Genomic DNA, 21,562 nt, shown 5'->3' with positions numbered 1-21,562 from the left:
TCCCCTGGTCCTTTTGTCACCATGAACTTCCAATATACAGAGGAGAACAATGTGAACATTCGTCAATATGTCTCCTTTTGTGTTCAACAGAAGAAACAGATCGTAGTGGTTTGGAATTGATTTTTGGCTGAACTATCCTTTTAAAATCTTGTCCTCCAGCATGTAAACACTTCAATGTTTTTTAAAGAGTTATTGAAATAAGCTTTATTTTAAAACATGATTCCTTAAACAGCCCGGAGACAGACATGACAAATGCAAATACATTAAGGTATTATACAGAGAAGCATTTCACACTGACACAAAGTAGAATAGGCTTCTAATGCATTTGCCATCTTTCACAATTTTCATTTTGTCAGTAGTACAAATATATACTTTAGTATTAATGTAGAAAAGCAAACCTCCCTGTCCTCCCACTAAATCTAAATAGGAATATATCATTTATCGGGAGTGCGTGAGATGTGTAGGTAATCACATGTCTTAGTATAGTTGGAGCCAGAGGAAGTCATATGTAAACAGCCATTTGTTAAAGTAGAGGTGATAGTGAACAACTTTGGCATAGACCTCTACATTTTGAAATGCATGCTCACAAACACACACATCCATACAATCAATCACTACAAAACTCAAGCCGAGTTTCAGTCCAAGTGCATTGTTTTCAACACAGCAAATACTAAGTCCCTCTTGGATCAGTTCTGAGGGTGTAAAGCGTGTTCTACGCCCCCTTCTGGAGAAGCCCCTGCACTGCAGGTCAGTCTCATGTAGCTAGGCGCTTCGCTTGCTTCAAGGACCAGCACACAAGGAGCAAGGCATAGAAATAAAGAGGAAAAAGACAGAAATACATTGTTTAGAGACATCCTCAATCAGTCACAAACTTCTGTTAAAGGTGAAGTTTGTCTTTTCTATATACATTGCAGTACTTTCTCCAATGTTAGTTTAATATGCAGAGATTGCTATAGTCTTCATTGTTTTGGGAAAAAGACAACATATACAATGGCTAGGTCAGATCACGGAGGCGTTCACATCACATCACTGACAGCACACTGAGATACTCAAAGAGACTAAGAGAGCCAGGTCTATTTCTAAAATATTTAAAGGGTTCAACCAAAAATGAAAATTCTGTCATTAATTACTCACCATCGTTTAGGCTTTTATTCACATATAAACCTTGATCAGCAAACAAACAGATGCTCAACCAAACTTGAATGACGCACAAACAAACCTCTTCCGGAAGCTCAAAAATGCGGCAGGAGAAATAACCTCATTGGTTACACAGCATGTTTGAGCTTCTGGAAAAGAGATTTGTTCTTGTGCGTCATTCAAGTTTGGTCTTAATTTGTGTTTTCCGAAGATGAACAAAAGTGTTACGGGTAGAATGACATGAGGGCAAGTAATTAATGACAGAATTTTCATTTTGGGGTGAACTTTAAGTAAAATACTTCTTAAAATACAATTTACTGTAGCTAAAATCAGTAAAGATCATAACCGCCAAAGACATAGAGGGGGAATTCTGCCAATATTCAGAATAGTAGTTGATCAATAGGAGTTTTTCAATGGAACAGTTAGTAGGGTTTTAAACTATTATATTTGGCCCCCCATAATCTTGAATATTTGGTTGCGTCATTGCTCAGAAACCAGTGCACATAGCCAAATATACACTCTGACCTCAGCAGAGTATCATCCTAACACATATTTCCCAGAAAAGTGGGTTGAAAACTGTTTTGATCTCTTTCCCCCTCAACTTTTCAGAACATGTGGAGAACATAAACCAGGGCAGCAAAAAAAGTAATACAGAGGTCCTTGCTCTACTTCTTCTAGAGTGCAGGAACTGTGTCACTTTAACTTTTTAAAAAGTATATGTTTGTGATCCTGGAGAACAAAAGAGCTCCAGGAATTGGATAAAGCTTATATTTTAAAGAGGAAATAGATGTCAAATCAGTGCTGTTATTGTTAACTTAAACTATCAAGAACAATTTCCATTAACTGAAATGAGGCTGAAATAAAACAAAATTTAAATATCAGTTGATAACTTTTATTTTATTTTAAGTACTAAAATTACTGAAACTAAAACTGAAAGAAAGCTAAATGGAAATATTTAATAAAAATCATAAACTAATAAAAATATCAAAAGCACATAACGAAACTACTAAAACTGAAAATATTAAAATAAAAGCCATTTCAATTCGGTAATACTAAAATAATTTGGGAAATGGCATAAATTGATCAAGACAATTATATGACTAAAGTGAACTTTCTCCCCAATCAATATATAGTGCAAAGCCTTGTCTGCTTTTTAGCAACCATTGTAGCTCTGTTATAGGTTGAACAATATGAAAAAGACCTAGAAAGCCTTTTTTAATAGCTATAACAAGATTGTGGGCTTTCCCCCTCAGCCTTGAGGGTAAATTTACACTGCTGCATATTGTGATTCAGAAAAGCTTTTTATATTCTTAGTCTGTGAGCTCTCTGGTGTGAGTGTTAATGAGAAGCGTGGCTCACAGTGAGTGTGCACTGGAGGGTGTGGACAACACCATGTGCACTGACCGCACCTAGGAAGCATGCTGCCACTCACCAGCAAGGCCTCCTGGTTATCAGCTAGAGCCTGCTTAGCCAGGTAACGCTCCCGCTTGATCTTCAGCTCCAAGGACTCAGGGATGTCTGGAACCATCCAGTCAATGGCACGCAGGACGAAGAACACTGCATGCTGAAGATGTGTACACACACTTATTATTAAGATGACCACAAAATAGAAATGATAATTATTCATTTTGCTTATGCATGGGTGTTTGTGATGCTCTTTAAAATTCTACTGAAGGTAGAAAAAAACAGTATATTCAACAAAAAGTAATGTAGGCTGGCAATTGACTGGATAATGAAAAGTTGGTGTTACCTACTTAATTTTGATTTAACGTTGACTTATACTGGGAAGCTTAATTTCAAGAAAGAATCTGACTGTGATGTGGTTTGCAGGAGGAAGATCAATGATCACCTCAAAGGCGATGATAAAGCCCAGTCTTACAGCCAGAAGCTCCCAGTACACCAGCTTGTATTTTCCATTTTCATCCCGAAATGCTTTATATCTAACAACATGAAAAGTCATGACAAAAAAAAATAACAAATACCGGTAACCACAAGAGAAAAAAAAAAAAAAAAAGACCACAGGAGAAGAAAATCGAACAGTGCTGACAGCTACAATTTTACAGTTCACTGCCTTGATGAACAATTTTCCCCTCTACTGCGTAACATGGAACTAAAGCCAGGACACTGCTGAGAAACATCAGAACATGGCTAACATGTAAAAAATACAACAAATTACCCATCCTAAAAAGGGGAAAATATATTTTTACTTATTTACAATATATAACTGATATAAGATGAGTCTGATTTAAGATTTCTTGGACTGTATAACAGCATCAACAATGTTACCTGCACATGGTATGACTGGAGTAGTTGTAACTGGGTGGAGAGTAAGCCAATGTAAAATTGACATAACCATGCAGGTCATTGTTAAACTTGTACTGGTACAGCAGACGTGGCAAGAAATCTGAGGTAAATGCAATGAGGAAAGCCTGTAAAAAAATAAAAAAAGATATTGTGAAACCTTACAAGATGTTAAAAACACAACATTGAATAATGTGAAGTAACAAGACATGTCATTTATGCTTTTCACAAAAAAATTAAAATAAATAAATTATATATATATATTATATATACACACACACACACAAAGTGGGTACGGAAAGTATCCAGACTCCCTTAAATTTTTCACTCTGTTATATTGCAGCCATTTGCTAAAATCATTTAAGTTTTTTTTTTCCACATTTATGTACACACAGCACCTCATATTTCCAGTTCTGTCAGGTTGGATGGTAAACGTTGGTGGACAGCCATTTTTAGGTCTCTCCAGAGATGCTCAATTGGGTCAGGGCTCTGGCTGGGCCATTCAAGAACAGTCACGGAGTTGTTGTGAAGCCACTCCTTCATTATTTTAGCTGTGTGCTTAGGGTCATTGTCTTGTTGGAAGGTAAACCTTCGGCCCAGTCTGAGGTCCTGAGCACTCTGGAGAAGGTTTTCATCCAGAATATCCCTGTACTTGGCCGCATTCATCTTTCCCTCAAATGCAACCAGTCGTCTTGTCCCTGCAGCTGAAAAACACCCCCACAGCATGATGCTGCCACCACCATGCTTCACTGTTGGGACTGTATTGGACAGGTGATGAGCAGTGCATGGTTTTCTCCACACATACCGCTTAGAATTAAGGCCAAAAAGTTCTATCTTGGTCTCATCAGACCAGAGAATCTTATTTCTCAACATCTTGGAGTCCTTCAGGTGTTTTTAGCAAACTCCATGGTGGAGGGCTGCAGTGATGGTTGACTTTCTATAACTTTCTCCCATCTCCCGACTGCATCTCTGGAGCTCAGCCACAGTGATCTTTGGGTTCTTTTTTACCTCTCTCACCAAGGCTCTTCTCCCCCGACAGCTCAGTTTGGCCGGACGGCCAGCTCTAGGAAGGGTTCTGGTCGTCCCAAACGTCTTCCATTTAAGGATTATGGAGGTCACTGTGCTCTTAGGAACCTTAAGTGCAGTTTTTGTAACCTTGGCCAGATCTGTGCCTTGCCACAATTCTGTCTCTGAGCTCTTCAGGCAGTTCCTTTGACCTCATGATTCTCATTTGCTCTGACATGCACTGTGAGCTGTAAGGTCTTATATAGACAGGTGTGTGGCTTTCCTAATCAAGTCCAATCAGTATAATCAAACACAGCTGGACTCAAATGAAGGTGTAGAACAATCTCAAGGATGATCAGAAGAAATGGACAGCACCTGAGTTACATATATGAGTGTCACAGCAAAGGGTCTGTATACTTAGGACCATGTGATATTTCAGTTTTTCTTTTTTAATAAATCTGCAAAAATGTCAACAATTCTGTGTTTTTCTGTCAATATGGGGTGCTGTGTAGGGCTGGGCGATATATATCGAATGCTTTTGTCACGCACATTTCGTCAAATGGCTAAATCGCCATCACCTGCTTTCAAATGGAGCGCCATTTAATAGACAGAGCCGTAGTTCACTGACAAGCCATGCAATATCGCGTTCAATATCGACGGCAATTCATATCGATATTGAACGTGATATTACATGGCTTTACTGACAGGGAACCGGCTTTACTGACGAAATGCAAGTGACAAAAGCATTCGATATATTGCCCAGCCCTAGTGCTGTGTGTACATTAATGAGGAAAAAAAATGAACTTAAATTATTTTAGCAAATGGCTGCAATATAACAAAGAGTGAAAAATTTAAGGGGGTCTGAATACTTTCTGTGCCCACTGTATGTATAAACAATATGTATCACACTAAAGGTTTAGTCACATCTTCATTCTCATTTGCTCTGGAAAATTTTGTGGGTGAAATCCAGTCATTTCAATAGGAATCTGCATAATCAGGAGTTTGCAGACCAACAGAAAGCTGCTTGGTTTGAACGTGACTTCTGTTTGAGCAAAGTTTTCATACATAGCTGCAATGTTGACAATGGACAATAACATTGACTTTGATTTCGTTAATGTGACCGCACCTTAAGTATCCAAATAATTAGTCACATAATAGAGGTTTTGTGTAGGCGCTCACATTGACTATGACAGACACGTGGGACAGCGCCTCCAGTATGATGAACCACACACCGATGTTCTGGGCTCGCTCTGCCACGGGTCTCCGGTATTCACACACAAACTTATGAGCGTCCAGCCTCACTTCCACCCAGTTATTCAGCAAGGCAAAGAGAGGAGCCAGAGGAAAGGCCGCCACAAAAATGGTAATGAAGCCAAACTGAAGGACTGGCAGCAAACAAGATTAAATACTGTAAGGTCATTCATTAAGTAAAGTAAGAGTATCTGTACAGAAATGTCATTTCCATTGAATGTTTAATTAAGTTGCATGATTACTGTAGGTAAAAATGGACTTGTCTAAATTAGTGTGAAAGAAATTCACTCTTACATAACCAGGGTCGACAAGATATTTTAAATAGTTTTGAAAGAACTCTCTAATGTTTAGAGAGGCTGCATTTATTTGATCAAAAATACAGTAAAAACCGTAATAAGGTCAAATATTATTACAGTTGAAAATATTTGTTTTCTATATTAATATATTTTAAAATGTAATTTATTCCTGTGATGTCAAGCTGCATTTTTAGCATCATTACTACAGTCTTCAGTGTCACATGATCCTTCAGAAATCATTCTAATATGATGATTTGCTGTTCAAGAAATATTTCTTATTATTATTGATGTTGAAAACAGTTGTGCTGCTTAAACCCTTAAGTTGTTCCAAACCTGCATGAATTTGTTTCTTCTGTTGAACACACAAGATGATATTTTGAACAATATGGTTAACCAAACCCCATTGGACCCCATTGCAATATACAATGGAAGTCAGTGGGGTCCATCAACTGTTTGGTTTCTGACATTCTTCAAAACATATTTTGTGTTCAGCAGAAGAAAGACATTTATAGGTTTGGAACAACATGAGAGTGAGTAAATGATGACAGAATTTTCAATTTTGGGTGAACAGTCACTTTAATATGTTCACCATGATGCTTTTTATTTTCCAGGATTCTTTGATGAATAAAAAGTTCAAAAGAACAGCATTTATTTGAAATAGAATTTTTTTTTTTTTTTTGTCATGCCTCATCTTGTCTAGTGCACCAAGTGAGCCAGGACTGACAGCTCAAGATAGGTGCATGCTGTTCTGGCATCAGTAGCTGTACATTTTCTGACAGAAATTTAGAAAAAGCTCATTAAAGATGAAAGATTATCATCTTACCAATCTCCAGATACTCGTCAAAAAGACCCTCACATGGAATCAACTCATAGTCCTGCTCCCATCTCTTAGGCTCCTCTGCTTTCTGGGCCTTCTTCACAGATGATAAGGCCCGTTTCTGTCTCCAAGCCTTTATTTTACTGAAAAGCAGAGAGAGACAAAGAGAGAATGACACAACCAAACCGAAAAACACAGTGTTCTAATGATGATGATGGTGGCTCTTCTGGGTGTATTTCTAGGTCTAAAATAGAACTGTGCTCATTTTGAACGATCCAGTTTTGCCCAAGCCTGACTCTGGTGATACATTATTGATAAGGGAGTGCTAAAAGCTTCTCCTGTGTGGCATTTATCCTGCTAAACCGTTGGAACTGCTGCCTTAGAGGAGAGACATGCTGCAGTACTGGCAGTGATACAGTCATCTGTCTGCACACTGCACCCTACAGTGGTATCTATACACATCAATCAATATCCAACAGCTATTTTTGCTCACATTAACACATTTTTACTCTTTTACCCCTGCATGAACCTACACACACTCTTTCTATGATAGTAGGGACTTCTGACTTCTGCATTTTAAGATGTTCATTAGGACAATATTTAGAATGTTTAATTATTCAGTATTTTTTCTGCAATGTAGGCAAAGCATGGCCCACATATACACCTCCACAGAAGATTGCTGTGCCAACTCCGCAGCACATTTTGTAGGATTGAGACTTCAGCAGTCTTTTAATTAAAATACTATGCGATTTGTTCTACAATATAAAAAGCTTTTATAGTGTAGCTAAAATAAATATGCCTGATAAGTCAGGCACTGAGGGAGAAACGTACGGGATGATAAACTCCTGAGCGTTGTTGATAAGTTGTTTTCCCACCATGATGATGCAGAGCTGCTCAGCCAGTTCGATCAGACAGCCCCCTGGTCCACACTGCAAACACAGATACACATTTTTTAATAGTTTTGAAAGATGCTCAGAGAGGTTGCATTTAATTGATCAAAAATACAGTGAATAATGTGAAATATTATTACAATTCAAAAGATGTTATTTATTCCTGTGATGTAAAGCTGAATTTTCAGCATTCTTCAGTGTCACATGATCCTTTAGAAATCTATCTAATATGCTGATTTATTGCTCAAGAAACATTTCTAATTATTATCAATGTCTATGATTATTAACAGCTGTGTTGCGTAATATTTCTGTGAAAACCAATAAAAAAAGTTCAGGATTTTTTGATGAATTAAATTCAAAAATAAATTTTTGAAATTATTGTCACTTTTGATCAATTTGAAGCGTTCTTTCTGAATAAAGTAACGTTAATTACTTTTAAAATACTGACCCCAAACTTCTGAACATTAAAGGGTTAGTTCACCCAAAAATTTAAATTCTGTCATTAATTACTTACCATCATGTCGTTCGACACCCGTAAGTCCTTTGTTCATCTTCGGAACACAAATTAGGATATTTCTGTTGAAATCCGATGGCTCAGAAAGGCCCCCATAGCCAGAAATGCCATTTCCTCTCTCAAGACCCATAAAAGGTACTAAAGACGTCGTTACAAAGTCCATCTCACTACAGTGGTTCTACAATCGTTTTATGAAGCGACGAGAATAGTTTTTGTTCGCAAAAAAAAAAAAAAAAACTAACGACTTATGGGCCGATTTCAAAAAACTGTTTCCTGAAGCTTTGAAGCGTTATAAATTTGTGTATCGATTCATGATTCAGATCGACAAAGTCACGTGATTTAAGCAGTTTGGCGGTTTGACACGCGAATCGAATCATGAATCGATACACTCGATTCATTACGCTTCGAAACTTCAGGAAGCAGTGTTTTGAAATCGGCCATCGCTTAAGTCGTTATTTAGTTTTTTTTTGCGCACAAAAACTATTCTCGTCGCTTCATAAAATGATTGTAGAACCACTGTAGAGAGATGGACTTTGTAACGACGTCTTTAGTATCTTTTATGGGTCTTGAGAGAGGAAATGACATTACTGGCTATGGAGGCCTTTCTGAGCAATCGGATTTCAACAGAAATATCTTAATTTGTGTTCCGAAGATTAACGAAGGTCTTACGGGTGTCGAACGGCAGGAGGGTAAGTAATAAATGACAGAATTTACATTTTTGGGTGAACTAAGTTAACCCTTTAATGTACGGACATTAGATGAAAACATTGCTTCTTTAATTTTGAAAAACTACAAATAAAGTGTAACCTATTGTGGATGTTTTTGACATTTACACTTGTCCTTTATTACAAGGCTGTCTGGAATACACGACTCAGATTTACCATCTTTATACAAAATATTTTCGGAAAATGACTGCTAAACAGCACATTTGAGCATTATTAACGGTTATGGTTATCGTATTATGGCATATAACCATAAAACTAAAGGCAAGGCACTTACATCCTCATTCCGCATCCCAAACAGTGTGCCATAATGACCAGGATAGCCTACAAATCTGCAATAAAAGAGCAATGAGAGTGCCCTGAATGATTTGATCTTGAAAATGATGGCACAAAAGGCTGCTTTGTTCTGTTAGGTTATTTACAGGTTACCTGCCCTTGAAGAAGGCCACATAGAAGGGCGACGAGTAAAAGTTGACAAACTGGAAGATGAAGACTTTGAATGTAAAGGCATCTTCATATTGTGTCTGAGTCCTGTGCATTTCTATAGGGAAAAATGTTTCAGGAACAGCCATATTTGAGGACACAAGATAAATGAGATTTATTTATATGGCATGTGAAGTCTCAAAGCTTTATTGTAATTGCCTCAGAGGGGAAGACTAAGGACTAGAGTCCTAATGGCTTATTGATTCTCAAAGTCAGCGTGGACGGGCAGGTTCATTACCCTGAGCCACAGAAAATGGCAACACTAGCTTGTGAGATTTGAGTTAAAGCCCTGTGCACGTGTTCCTTTATGGGGTCTGATGTGTGCAGAAAGCCTACCCCATTTAGTAAGCCGTTCTGCCAGGGCTGTGTAGACCTGCCCCATCAGCAAGATCAAAGCCAAGTTCACCAAAGTGCTGGAGATATTGGCGATATTCCCAGCCTGGAAGACAAAATGTGTATGTGGAGTGGATTCAGAGTTCAAGAGCTGCTGCAGGTGCGGAGGAGATTAATGAAATGCTGCATTACGGTATGTCATCTCATATTTTAATTTAATGCAGATCGATGGGGTGCCCACCTGAGTACGCAGAACAGAACTCCCAGTTTCAAACATCATTACGCTCACTATACTGCGGTATATGATCACTGTGACCAAGAAGATCATCACTACACACAGCTGGGAAAACAAATTAAGAGGAAGAGGAACAGATTTGGGTGAGCAATTATGACACATTATCTCTCTTCTAACTGGCCAATTAAAATCCTGCAGCTCCATTTAAGCTCTCCAGTGGGTCTCACCATTATAATGATGACCATAGAGCCAGTCAGCATGCGAGAAATCCGGGCTTTCTCAGGGAAGTAGGGCTCCTTCACTCCTGTCACTGGGTTTTCCTCCATCGCAGGGGCCATTGCAGCAAACTCAGGACGTGGTGGTTCCTGTTTATTTCCAAAAGAATAACTTATTATTACTGATTTATACTACCATTTAAATAAAACCCCACTTAATCTGTATTTTTGTCCTTTTTTTCCTAGTAAAAATAACTAAACATTCTAAAAACAAGCAAAATTTTCTGGTAAGGAATAATATCTGAGCAAAACAGAAAAATAGCTGACCGCACACTGAATCCAATAAAGATTGAAGAGGTCTGGAAGCACAAAATTTATTTTATAAATTGCATGGTGCAATAAAGTGCAAAGTGCAGGTGAATTAAAAACAAATGAGCATGAGAAAATACCTAACATGATCGTTTAATAAGGGCAAGTGTCTTTATGAGTTTTTCCTACTTTTTTTTCTGCCCATAAGAAAAAAGGGCAAAAAAAAAAAAAATTTGCTTGATTTTTCCCCAAATACAAAAAAAAAAAAAACCCATAAAAGTTATTTTCTACGGAAGAGGATTAGGGCCAAGCAATAATAAAAAAATAAAACCATCTCGAGATTAAAGTTGTTAAATTTCGAGAAAAAAGTGGAGATAAAATGTCGAGAATAAACTCGTTAAATTATGAGTTTATTGTCATTTTATCTCGACTTTTTTCTCGAAATGTAACGAGTTTTTTCTCGTAATTTAATGACTTTATTCTCAACATTTTATCTAGACTTTTTTTCTCAAAATTTAATGACATTTTTCTCATAATTTAACGAGTTTATTCTCGTAATATAACAACTTTTTTCTTGTAATTTAATGACTTTATTCTCAACATTTTATCTCGACTTTTTTCTCGTAATTTAACGAGTTTATTCTTAACATTTTATCTCAACTTTTTTCTTGAAATTTAACAAGTTTTTTCTCAAAATTTAACAAGTTTAATCTCGAGATGGTTTCATTTTTTATTATTGCTTGACCCTAATCCTCTTCTGTAAGTTTCTGATTTATCCCCCCACAAATAAAACAAAACATTTTTCACTTCTGACCCAATTTCCTCAAATACAAACAAAACAAAAATCTAAAAAACACATTTCACTTATGACTTTTCCCACATACAAAACAAAAATCATAAGTTATTTTCAGATTTTTCCCCCACAAACAAACAACATTTTTCACTTCTGATTCCTTCACTTCACTTCACTTCACTTCACTTCACTTCACTTCACTTCACTTCACTTCACTTCACTTCACTTCACTTCACTTCACTTCACTTCACTTCACAAAACAGAAAACAAAACAGAAAACAAAACAGAAAACAAAACAGAAAACAAAACAGAAAACAAAACAACTTCTGATTTTTCCCACATTTTTTCCCTCAAAACAAAACAAAAACTAAACAAAAACATGTTTCACTTCTGATTTTTCCCACATACAAAAACAAAATAATTTTCACATTGCCCTTCAGGAATTATATAATGTTTAGACAACTTTAATGGAAAAAGGACAAAAATACTGATTATGTGATGATGTTCATCAAACCTCCTCTTCATGGAAATTCATGCAGTCCCAGTGGTGAGCGAGAGTGGCGTTCTTGCGTTTCCAGTACTCCAGGAATGTGACAGCCCATAAAGACATGAACACACTGAAGAAGACGGTGCCAGGATGATCAAACAGATACCCCACCTGAAGAAGAGTTGCCCAAAGTAAGCAGGAAGTTCTAATATTTAGTGTTCATTATTAGCAACCAGACTAAATTCCAAAAGTGAAATGACTTAAAACATTCCTACATATTTTACATAATCCATACACATATTCATAAACTATACAAACATATTATCAAATGCTACAATATTGTTTTTTTTTTTTCACATATAGTACCCAACTCAACCGAAGCAACTTGAGCCAGGGATGATTACCTTGGCCATGGGACAGATGTCTGAAATATTCCAAGGTTTACAGGTTTCACACAGTGGACACATTAGATAGAGTCCTCCACTCTCACAGATTTCCTTCCTGTAGATTATAAATGGAAACAGGCAACAATGGTAGAGCTAAAAATGAAACAGCCTGTGTTTTTGAAGTACTAAACAAAAGAAAATGTTAAAAATCTAGCAACCGCACTCTTACTCCATTCCTACAAAAAGCAATAGTTTAGTTTTATGTAAAGATCAATAGACCTCGAGTGGCAGAGTGTACAAACGAATGCTTACAGCATATACATACAGATTCAGTGCTTCTAATTGTGTCTTTCTTTATGGGTTCTTGCTCTCTCATTCTCATTATTTTGCTTGTTCATTCTGTGGTGTAAACCGCAGCAAATATTCCTAACCCATCACTATTAGTCCTTCAAGAAGATTTGGTCAACAGTTGCTATAGAAACAAATAAAGGTCATAAAGCCCATTGATATGAAATTATTTTTCATAGCAGCAAAATAGCTTAGAGGAGCACTAAATGTGTGAGTCATGTAGAGCTGCAAGAAGTACAGCACAGCAGCAGAAACACTGTTAATCGATAGACACTTACGCTGGGGTATTGGATCCCATTGTCAAAATACCCGAAACAAAGACGCATGTCCCAACCAATGCAGCAGGCAAGAGCCAGGCTGTATAAAATCCTGTAAACAAAAGTAAATTTGGTCATTATTGGTTATTACAATTGGTAAATATGTTCACAGTACTTGTTTTAGTGGCTCTGTAACACTAGCAATGCCAAGGCCATGTTTGATTCCCAGGGAACGCACATGCGGTGAATGCATGTCCTGTATTACATCTTTAACAAGTTGCTTTGGGAATGTCATTGTCAAAATACTAAATAAATTATAGTATTTTAAATTATAATTTATATTAAAACGGCAGTCCGCAACTTTTTTTGTGTTAAAAATTTACAAAAATTATATAATGAGAACATACAACATGAATACAACATGAATCCATTTTCCAAACAGTGTTTTTGTCTTATCCTGAATCATTATGGTACACTTATAATAAGTGTTTATATTCAGACTATTTCAGACCGGACTGGTAGGACTCGCCACAGAGTATCACAGTAACTGCGTGACTCGCCATAGACATACACAGAGAAAAGTAGCTCCGGCTAGAATGTTCCTCCGCAAGACGCGTGCAGTTCTGTTTATTAACTGCTAGAGGGCCAAAAATCGCGGACAGCAGCTTTAATATATGAATTTAATATAATAATTCAAGTGCCACTGATTAATGATTGCTAATTGATTGATATGCATTACACTATCGCTCTTGCAATGTCAAGACAATGGAAATCAAATATGGAAATATGAATACTCACCCAACCATGCAAAATAAAGCGCAATTTTCTCTCCGAAGTATTCCCGGATGTGATCCAGAGGTTGGTACTTATACCATTTTATCCAGTTGGACCAATAGTGGTACAGCACCTGCCTTTTGTTCAGCTGATCAGCCTGGATGTCACAAACTGGGAGCTCAAAGGGGCCCTTTGACACAGAGAAAAAGCTGATTTAAAGCTATGCTTTTAATAAAACGTACAAGTTTGAAGTGCATTGCTGTATTTGGTATCCTGTGCCTAACCTCATGCAGAGGGAATGCACCCGTAAAAGCCCCTTCATTCAGCAGACGAGCGACTCCAACTTCTGCACGCTTCCTCCTGCCATATCCAGTCCTTGCTAGGATTTCATATACCTGCAATGAGCACAGGTGTAAGTATTTATCATACACTTGTAATAATTGAAAGAATTGTAATAATTGAATTGAAAGAAATCAATTCTTTTAATAGTCAAGGATGCATTAAAGGTGCCCTAGAACGCTTTTTCACAAGATGTACTATAAGTCTAAGGTGTCCCCTGAATGTGTCTGTAAAGTTTCAGCTCAAAATACCCCATAGATTTTTTATTATTAAATTTTTTAACTGCCTATTTTGGGGCATAATTGTAAATGCGTCGATTCAGCGCGCTTCCCCTTTAAATGCTCACGCTCCCCACCCCCAAGCTCGCAACTCTATAATACATTGTAAAGATCCATTTTGAGGGTTATATTAGCTGTGTGAACTTTATGCAAAGTGTTCGTCATGCAGCATACCTGATTATGTAAGTATAGTATTTATTTGGATGTTTACATTTGATTCCGAATGAGTTTGATTGTGCTCCGTGGCTAATGCTACACTGTTGGAGAGATTTATAAAGAATAAAGTTGTGTTTATGAATTATACAGACTGCAAGTGTTTAATAATGAAAATAATGACGGCTCCAGTCTCTGTGAATACAGTAAGAAACAATGTTAACTTTAACAGAAAATTAACACATTTAACAGTACCTTAGCAAAATGCTAACGAAACATTTAGAAAGACAGTTATTATTGGTCCATCTGCCATTTTTCGCTATTGTCCTTGCTTGCTTACCTGCATAAAGTCTGTGTGCTGTTCCAGACGTTAATACTGCCTTGTCTAATGCCTTGAACATGGGCTGGCATATGCAAATATTGGGGGCGTACATATTAATGATCCAGACTGTTGCATCACAGTCGGTGTTATGTTGAGATTCAGAGGTCTTTTGCACAAATCAATTTTACATAAGGAGGAAACAATGGTGTTTGAGACTCACTGTATATCATTTCCATGTACTGAACTCTAATTATTTAACTATGCAGAGGTAAATTCAATTTTCAATTCTAGGGCACCTTTTAATTGATTTAAATTGATTTGGCAGTAAAGATCTGCACATTATTACAAAATAATAATAATAATAATTTTAAATAAATGCTGTTCTGTTGTATCACGGTTTCTACAAAAGTATTTAAGCAGCACAAGCAGTTTTCAACATAGAAATGTTTCTTGAGTATCAAATCAGCATATTAGAATGATTTCTGAAGGATCATGTGACACTGAAAACTGGAGTAATGATGCTGAAAAATTCAGCTATGACATCACAGGAATAAGTAACATCTTAAAAATATATTAAAAAAAGAAAATTATTTTATAAAAATAATAATAATAATAATAGTTTTTGAAATAATATTTGAATATATTTCACATATTTTTGATCAAATAAACACAGTCTTGGTGAGCAAAGCAAACTTATTTCAATTTTTTTTTTTTTTAAATCTTACCGACCCCAAATTTTTGAATGGAAGTGTATTTAATAACAATTTAATACACCATCTGATACCCACTTTCTGTTTTTGCACACTCACAATGCGGTGTCTTTGTGTGTTGGTGAAGTAGTTTTCACGGTCATCAGAGCCCAGAAACCTAACAAAACAGGAAGCCAAGGTAAATGTCTATATTTTGCTATATTACGTCTATATTTTTGCAACTAGATAAACATTAGGGCTTTTAACACTGCGCTTAACCCTGGGTTATCGTCGTTCTAAACACCGCTTTTCACAGTCGTACTTTAGATGCCGGGTTAGCAGCGCTTTTTACCCGGGGTTATGAAACCCTTCTCTGGAGCTTTTGCTATGCGGTGTTAGAATGTTACAACTAGATGCTACAGCCTTTATATAAACAGGTCATGTGCTGCATTTGTCCAATCAGTGACATTGACACCACAAATATGTAGATAAGGACTTTAACCCGGGGTTTAGGAATGTGCAGTTTGAAACGGTAGCAACGGTGAATAAAGAACCCAGGATTCTATTTACCAGGAATTTAGAATGACCCAGGGTTAAATATTTCAAGTGTAAAAAAAAAAGCCCTATTTTGTACATATAGCCTATAGAAGAAGAGCGTAACTTTTCCATTTTGGACTTGCGGAAGGCACACGTATAGTAGTCTACAGGACGGTTGGGGACCGAGTCTTTCATGATGTTCGGCACCCAGAGCTTCTGAAGAACTCGAGCAGAAGTGTTGAAGTCTGGGTTCGGCTGTGCCTGTCAATGAACAAATACAGTGTTACCAACTCTAGTGCTATTTTAAGCCTTCTGTATTTGCATTGAGAGCTCAGTAGAGAAATGAACATGAAAAGATGTATCTGACCTGCAGAGGCGCTCTAAGACATAACTCCTCAGCATAATACACCAACACATCCCATGGAGCATGGAGCTTCAGATAGTGTATAGTCTTCTTTACACTGGATGATTCCTCCTGATAATAAAGAGAAAACCATTAGAAACTTCACAGTAAGTTGCATAAATGGCGCTGTACTGAGAAAATGGACCTAACAGCTGAACCTTTTCCATCAATAGTCCAGCACTCTGAAGGTTCTGGATGAATTTGTCCCTCCATCGGGCCAGTTGAGCTTTTCTCCTCTCTGACCTGCTCTCCTCCTGTGCTGCTTCTACTCCCTCCTCCGCCGCCTCTTCTTGTGGCTGTCCTCGACTTCGACGCTTGCGGCGCACCTTCACCTCCCACACCAGCACAAAGTCTGAGGCAAGAGTGACCAGGGTTAATATGACTAGCTACATGTTTAGTCAAAGTAGTTGGTATACTTAAAGTGCTTTCATCAAACCATTACCTATTTTTGTTTGGCCATCTCTGAAGTAGTTGCCTGGGGGCTGAACAGGTGGGCTTGCTGTCCGCTCACAATGAACGTATATGGGGTCATCATCATCATTTGCTGCAGCAATCAACTGTCAAAATGACATGAATATAGCCATTTAAGCAAGAGCAAAAGCGCTGTTGTTCCATCATTTTTCTGTATTATTGATTTTATTATCATCATCATCATCATCCCATCATCATCATTTTAATATTTCAGCATTGTTGCTTTTGCACTAAACAATTTTAACCCTGATTTGAACCCAAACGATAATGATCAAACTATCTAATCAATTCCCGACGGACAAAATCAAGTCACCTCATTCTTATTTGTGAAGCCATCTCACTATATGTCACAATAGGGAAGAAAAGACTAATGGAAATTCGGTCTTCATGCCAATTTTAAAAAAAGAAGCGCATGGTAACCTGCTAAATATCTTTTGGGCAACATTGGTGACACATGGGTGCTTTTCTCAGATTGCATTTTTGATAAGAGTGGTAACTTACAGGGATGACGAATTTTTGTAGGCCAATAAAACCCAGAATTTAGCATTTTAGCACTTCCGGCTCCACCATTCTGAAGTAAATGTGTTTTTTCGAGATGGGTTTTTGGTTAAATAAGGTCTGTGGTGAACACAAGCTCAAGATATTTTATTATTTATTATTTATTCTACAATATACAATACATCTGTAATACCCTCTTGTGATTTTTTTTTTTTAAACGTACACTTTTCTTGAAAAACAAGTTGGTGGCGGGCTGGTCACAGGGATTTTGGGGCTTTTTACTGTCGATGAGTGGAAAATCAGGGCTGAAGTGGTGTAGCTTGTGGGTGGCATAACTTGCTAAATATCTCGTAGCTAAATATCTATGATGCATTTCTCAGAACGTGTAATTGAAAATTCTCACATACCGCAGCAATCATCACTCACAAGCACCGATTTGCCTTTAAGTATTTTGTCAGCAAACTCCATTAACTGTCAGCAAATATAGAAAATAGTGTGGTGTATGGGCAGCATTAAAGGGTTAGTTCACCCAAAAATAATTCTGTCATTTATTACTCACGCTTATGCCTCCATAAGTAGCAATGACATTTCCTCTCTCAAGATCCATAAAGGTACTAAAAACATATTTAAATCAGTTCATGTGAGTACAGTGGCTCAATATTAATATTATAAAGCGACGAGAATATTTTTGGTCTGCCAAAAAAACAAAATAACAACTTATTTAGTGATGGCCGATTTCAAAACACTGCTTTCATGAAGCATCAGAGCACAAATGAATCAGTGTGTCGAATCATGATTCAGATCGCGATTAATATAATATTAATATTGAACCACTGTACTCACACAAACTGATTTAAATAGGTTTTAGTACCTTTATAGATCTTGAGAGAGGAAATGTCATTGCTCCCTATGGATGCCTCACTGAGTCATCGGATTTCAACTAAAATATCTTCATTTGTGTTCTGAAGATAAACGAAGGTCTTATGGGTGTGTGGAACGGCATGAGGGTGAGTAATAAATGACAGAATTTTCATTTTTGGGTGAACTAACCTTTTAAACATCTAGACCTGTCTGCGAATCATCCTGGAGTATGAAACTTGTTTTGCCTAAAAAAAAAAAAAATCAGTGACGATGATAAATTGTTGTGTAGAGCGAGAAGAACAGCAATCAGATGAGTTGGGCTGTTTAAGTCAAGTTCTGTTTTTGTTCCGCAAAGAAAATAGTTCCGAATGGAGCCAAAGCATAATTCAACCGTTGTGCATCTCTGAGCAACACATGGGCTGAATTCAGAATAACATACCTCTAATCACTTTGGCCGGTAACACTTTATTTTACAGTGCCGTAGTTACTCTTAACTACATGTACTTACTATAGTAATAACAGTAAATTATGCATAACTACAAGTAACTAACCCTAAACCAAACCCTAACCCTAACTGTAAGTAAATGTTGTTAATTAATAGTACTCAGTACTTATTTGATTAATTACAATAGAATTACAGCACTGTAAAATAAAGTGTAACCCTTTGGCCTTATAAAGATAAGAGTATATACCTTATTTTGCAACACCGAAGCAAGTTATTTACTGTGAATGTGTGACTGAAATTTCCAATTAATTAGCTGCTATATTCATTAGCTGCTAAATAACTAGGAGTATGTTAAAAATTAGGTGGCTGATTGCCACAGTAGTAGTAGTGTTTTGTTAACTGAATGAATCAGTGTTTTTGAACAAATCAGTTGAGTGAATGATTTAAATGACTCACTCAGAGTCTGCCACTTATCGTCACCTACTGGTGTAAAGATGTAAGCAATAGAAAGTCGCTGGAACTGACAATCTGTCCGGATACTCAAACGCAGACAAGCGGAGTGATACAAAGTGAAAGGTCCCGATGCAGTTGGACTGCAGCTCGGACAATCAAATACAAGGACAGGAACTAACTGTTGTATAAATGAAAATATGACAACAATTATACAACTAAACTATATTGTATGTTTTATCAAAATAAGACAGGTAAAACAGTTAAGGAAGATTTAACCCATTATCAAAAAGATATTTGTAATGCATCCTTGAGGTCACAAAAAACTCACAGGAAAACCACCAGGTTGCTTAATCAGCAAAGCCATATGCTAATTAGACAGCAATTTGAATTCAACGAACAGAACAGCTATGCAATGAGTTTGATGATATTGTTACACACAGAAACTAGAACTCTTGTTCTGATGAATAAATGTATCTTATACAGTATGCATCAGAACATCATGTTAAAACACAGATCTGTACACTCACATATCGGGGAGGGATGAAGCCCCCATTTTGCAGGCTTCCATAACTGTCTGGACCATGGGTCTCGCCGCTGTAGTCCAGATCCAGCAGAACCTCCCGGTCCATCAGCACCTCAGTGTTCCTCTTCTTCAGCATGAGAATCCCAGACCGTCACAACCAGATGCTGAGGTGGAGCTAGCACAGACTATGTCGTTTAACTCACATTCAGAGCTTCAGTAGAACTGATGTATATTCACAGTCCTACGCTCCAGTCCAGATACTCCTGCAGAACATCAGTGTCCAATAAATTATGCACGTAAATTAAATTCGAGATAAAACTATAAGTGCATTCCTCCCGAAGAAGTGCTGCAGGAGAGGAGAAATGCATTAAGTGCCTCTATAAACGGATGAGACAAAACAAGGGCAGAAGTGGGTCTGCAGCATCTATGTTCAATCTCTCTCATTCACTGCATCCCACTCCAGAGGGACACTTACCGTAGCTCCTCTGGAATACGAGCCTCTTGTTTTCTTTCATCTTCAGCAAAGAAAAACATGTGAACACATTTTACAGCAATACATAAATCCTGCTTCCTTTTAAAGATATATGCATTATACACTGTCACTTAAATCACTAGATGCTTGAGACTCTGGTGAAAAGCAAGTTTTTAATACATCAGAACTGCACATAATCCAGTTTCAGACAGACTATAGATGCACTAAATTTAATGTTTCAGAGGGAACATAAATGATCTATTGGAAGGACAGACCATCACAATCTAAAACTCTTCAGTGCAAAGACCGAAGAGGTAAAATGTCGCATTGGATGTTGAAACATTGCCACCTAAAATTTATGAATTGGCTTGAACAAATGAGCTGAGTCACAGAAGAATGATGCTCCCGGCTTTAGTTGCATTGTGTATATTTATGTATTGTCCTAATCATTTGCACTTAACAGCAATTAAACTCTGCCATTAGCGGTTTAGATGGTATTTGCAGACTTCTGGGTCAGTCCTAAGTGCTGCATGATTGGCTAAGAGAGCACAAATAGCTCATATTTCTCATTAGTTAAGTGCAAGAGGTTTGCGAGACAAAGAAAGTACAAATGACTTGTGATTGGCTCTATGGTTTATACCCCCCAAAAAGAAAATCTCCAGATGTGGCATGTGATCCTTTTTGCTTCAAATTCCCCCATCCCATCCCCCCAATCTCTGTGGTGCATTAATATTTTGATGTTACTGCGGCAGTGCAGACAGAGGGAGGAGAGAAATAAAAAGAAGGGGTTGGGCAGATAAAGGGTGAGGGAGGAGGGTTTGAGTACCTTCTGTTCATTGATGTGAACTGCAAGAGTAGGGAGGCAAGGGTAACTGGAAAAGAAGCAAAACCACCTGACTGCAGAAATTCACCACAAAACAAGAGGAAAGTCAGAACATAAATTGAAACAGAATCAAGACAACTCTTTTTAGATGCTTTCTCGCCATCAATGGATCTGCATGTCTATTTGAATATTTCAGCATACAAGGAAAGTAGCACTAGAGATTTTAGGGGTTCTTTAGAAAGAGGAATCAATGAAATTGAAAGAAGAATTTGAGGTAACACTTCATTTTGTTGATGTAGTTACATGTTACTACATGTACTTACTATAGTAATAACAGTAAATTATGCATAATTACAAGTAACTAACCCTAAATCAGACCCTAACCCTATAGTAAGTACATGTAGTTAATATTACTCAGTACTTATTTGAGTAAGTACAATGTAACTACATCACCTTAGAATAAAGTGTAACCGAATTTGGTAACCTTCATACCGTTACCTAATGGTTGTGTTTAATTGCCATTGCCTAAAGGACTTTGTACATTGGATAAAGTGTTTTTGATGTAGAAAACAAATACAAGAAGCTAAAAAAGGATTTTAGTTCTATTGTCCTGACACCATTTGTTTGATTTTGGTGTAAATCAAATGCTTGTAAATAATTTGCGATAATGTTACTGAAAATAGGATTAGTTCAGTATGTTTGGCCATTAGATGGCGCCATGATGCCAGTTTTACTTTATTTA

The 21,562-nt window shown here is 37.2% G+C and overlaps 1 protein-coding gene across 2 annotated transcripts; it reads right to left on the bottom strand.

Annotated features, from left to right (window-relative positions):
* Positions 1–240: 240 nt before the first annotated feature.
* ano11 (anoctamin 11) lies at positions 241–19,745 on the bottom strand. Of its 2 annotated transcripts, XM_067371753.1 has the most exons (23): positions 19,530–19,745; positions 16,717–16,831; positions 16,433–16,626; positions 16,239–16,346; positions 15,996–16,132; positions 15,455–15,512; positions 13,838–13,948; positions 13,578–13,743; positions 12,801–12,891; positions 12,193–12,289; positions 11,816–11,959; positions 10,212–10,349; positions 9,991–10,089; positions 9,753–9,855; positions 9,363–9,474; positions 9,211–9,265; positions 7,639–7,736; positions 6,814–6,950; positions 5,623–5,828; positions 3,424–3,566; positions 2,987–3,077; positions 2,570–2,701; positions 241–778 (listed from the first exon to the last, which is right to left on the bottom strand). In XM_067371753.1, the coding sequence occupies exons 1-23, from the start codon at positions 19,659–19,661 to the stop codon at positions 755–757; spliced, it is 2,691 nt and encodes an 896-aa protein (XP_067227854.1). In that variant the 5' UTR covers positions 19,662–19,745; the 3' UTR covers positions 241–754. The 2 variants fall into 2 exon arrangements, 1 of the variants encoding a protein (XP_067227854.1); XR_010892900.1 differs by lacking the exons at positions 241–778; positions 2,570–2,701; positions 5,623–5,828 and having other exon boundaries at positions 2,996–3,077.
* Between the last annotated feature and the right edge of the window lie 1,817 nt (positions 19,746–21,562).

This window comes from Chanodichthys erythropterus, chromosome 20 (assembly GCF_024489055.1).
Source record: "Chanodichthys erythropterus isolate Z2021 chromosome 20, ASM2448905v1, whole genome shotgun sequence".
Taxonomy (NCBI): Eukaryota; Metazoa; Chordata; class Actinopteri; order Cypriniformes; family Xenocyprididae; genus Chanodichthys; species Chanodichthys erythropterus.
This window is presented reverse-complemented; position numbering and strand designations above follow the sequence as displayed.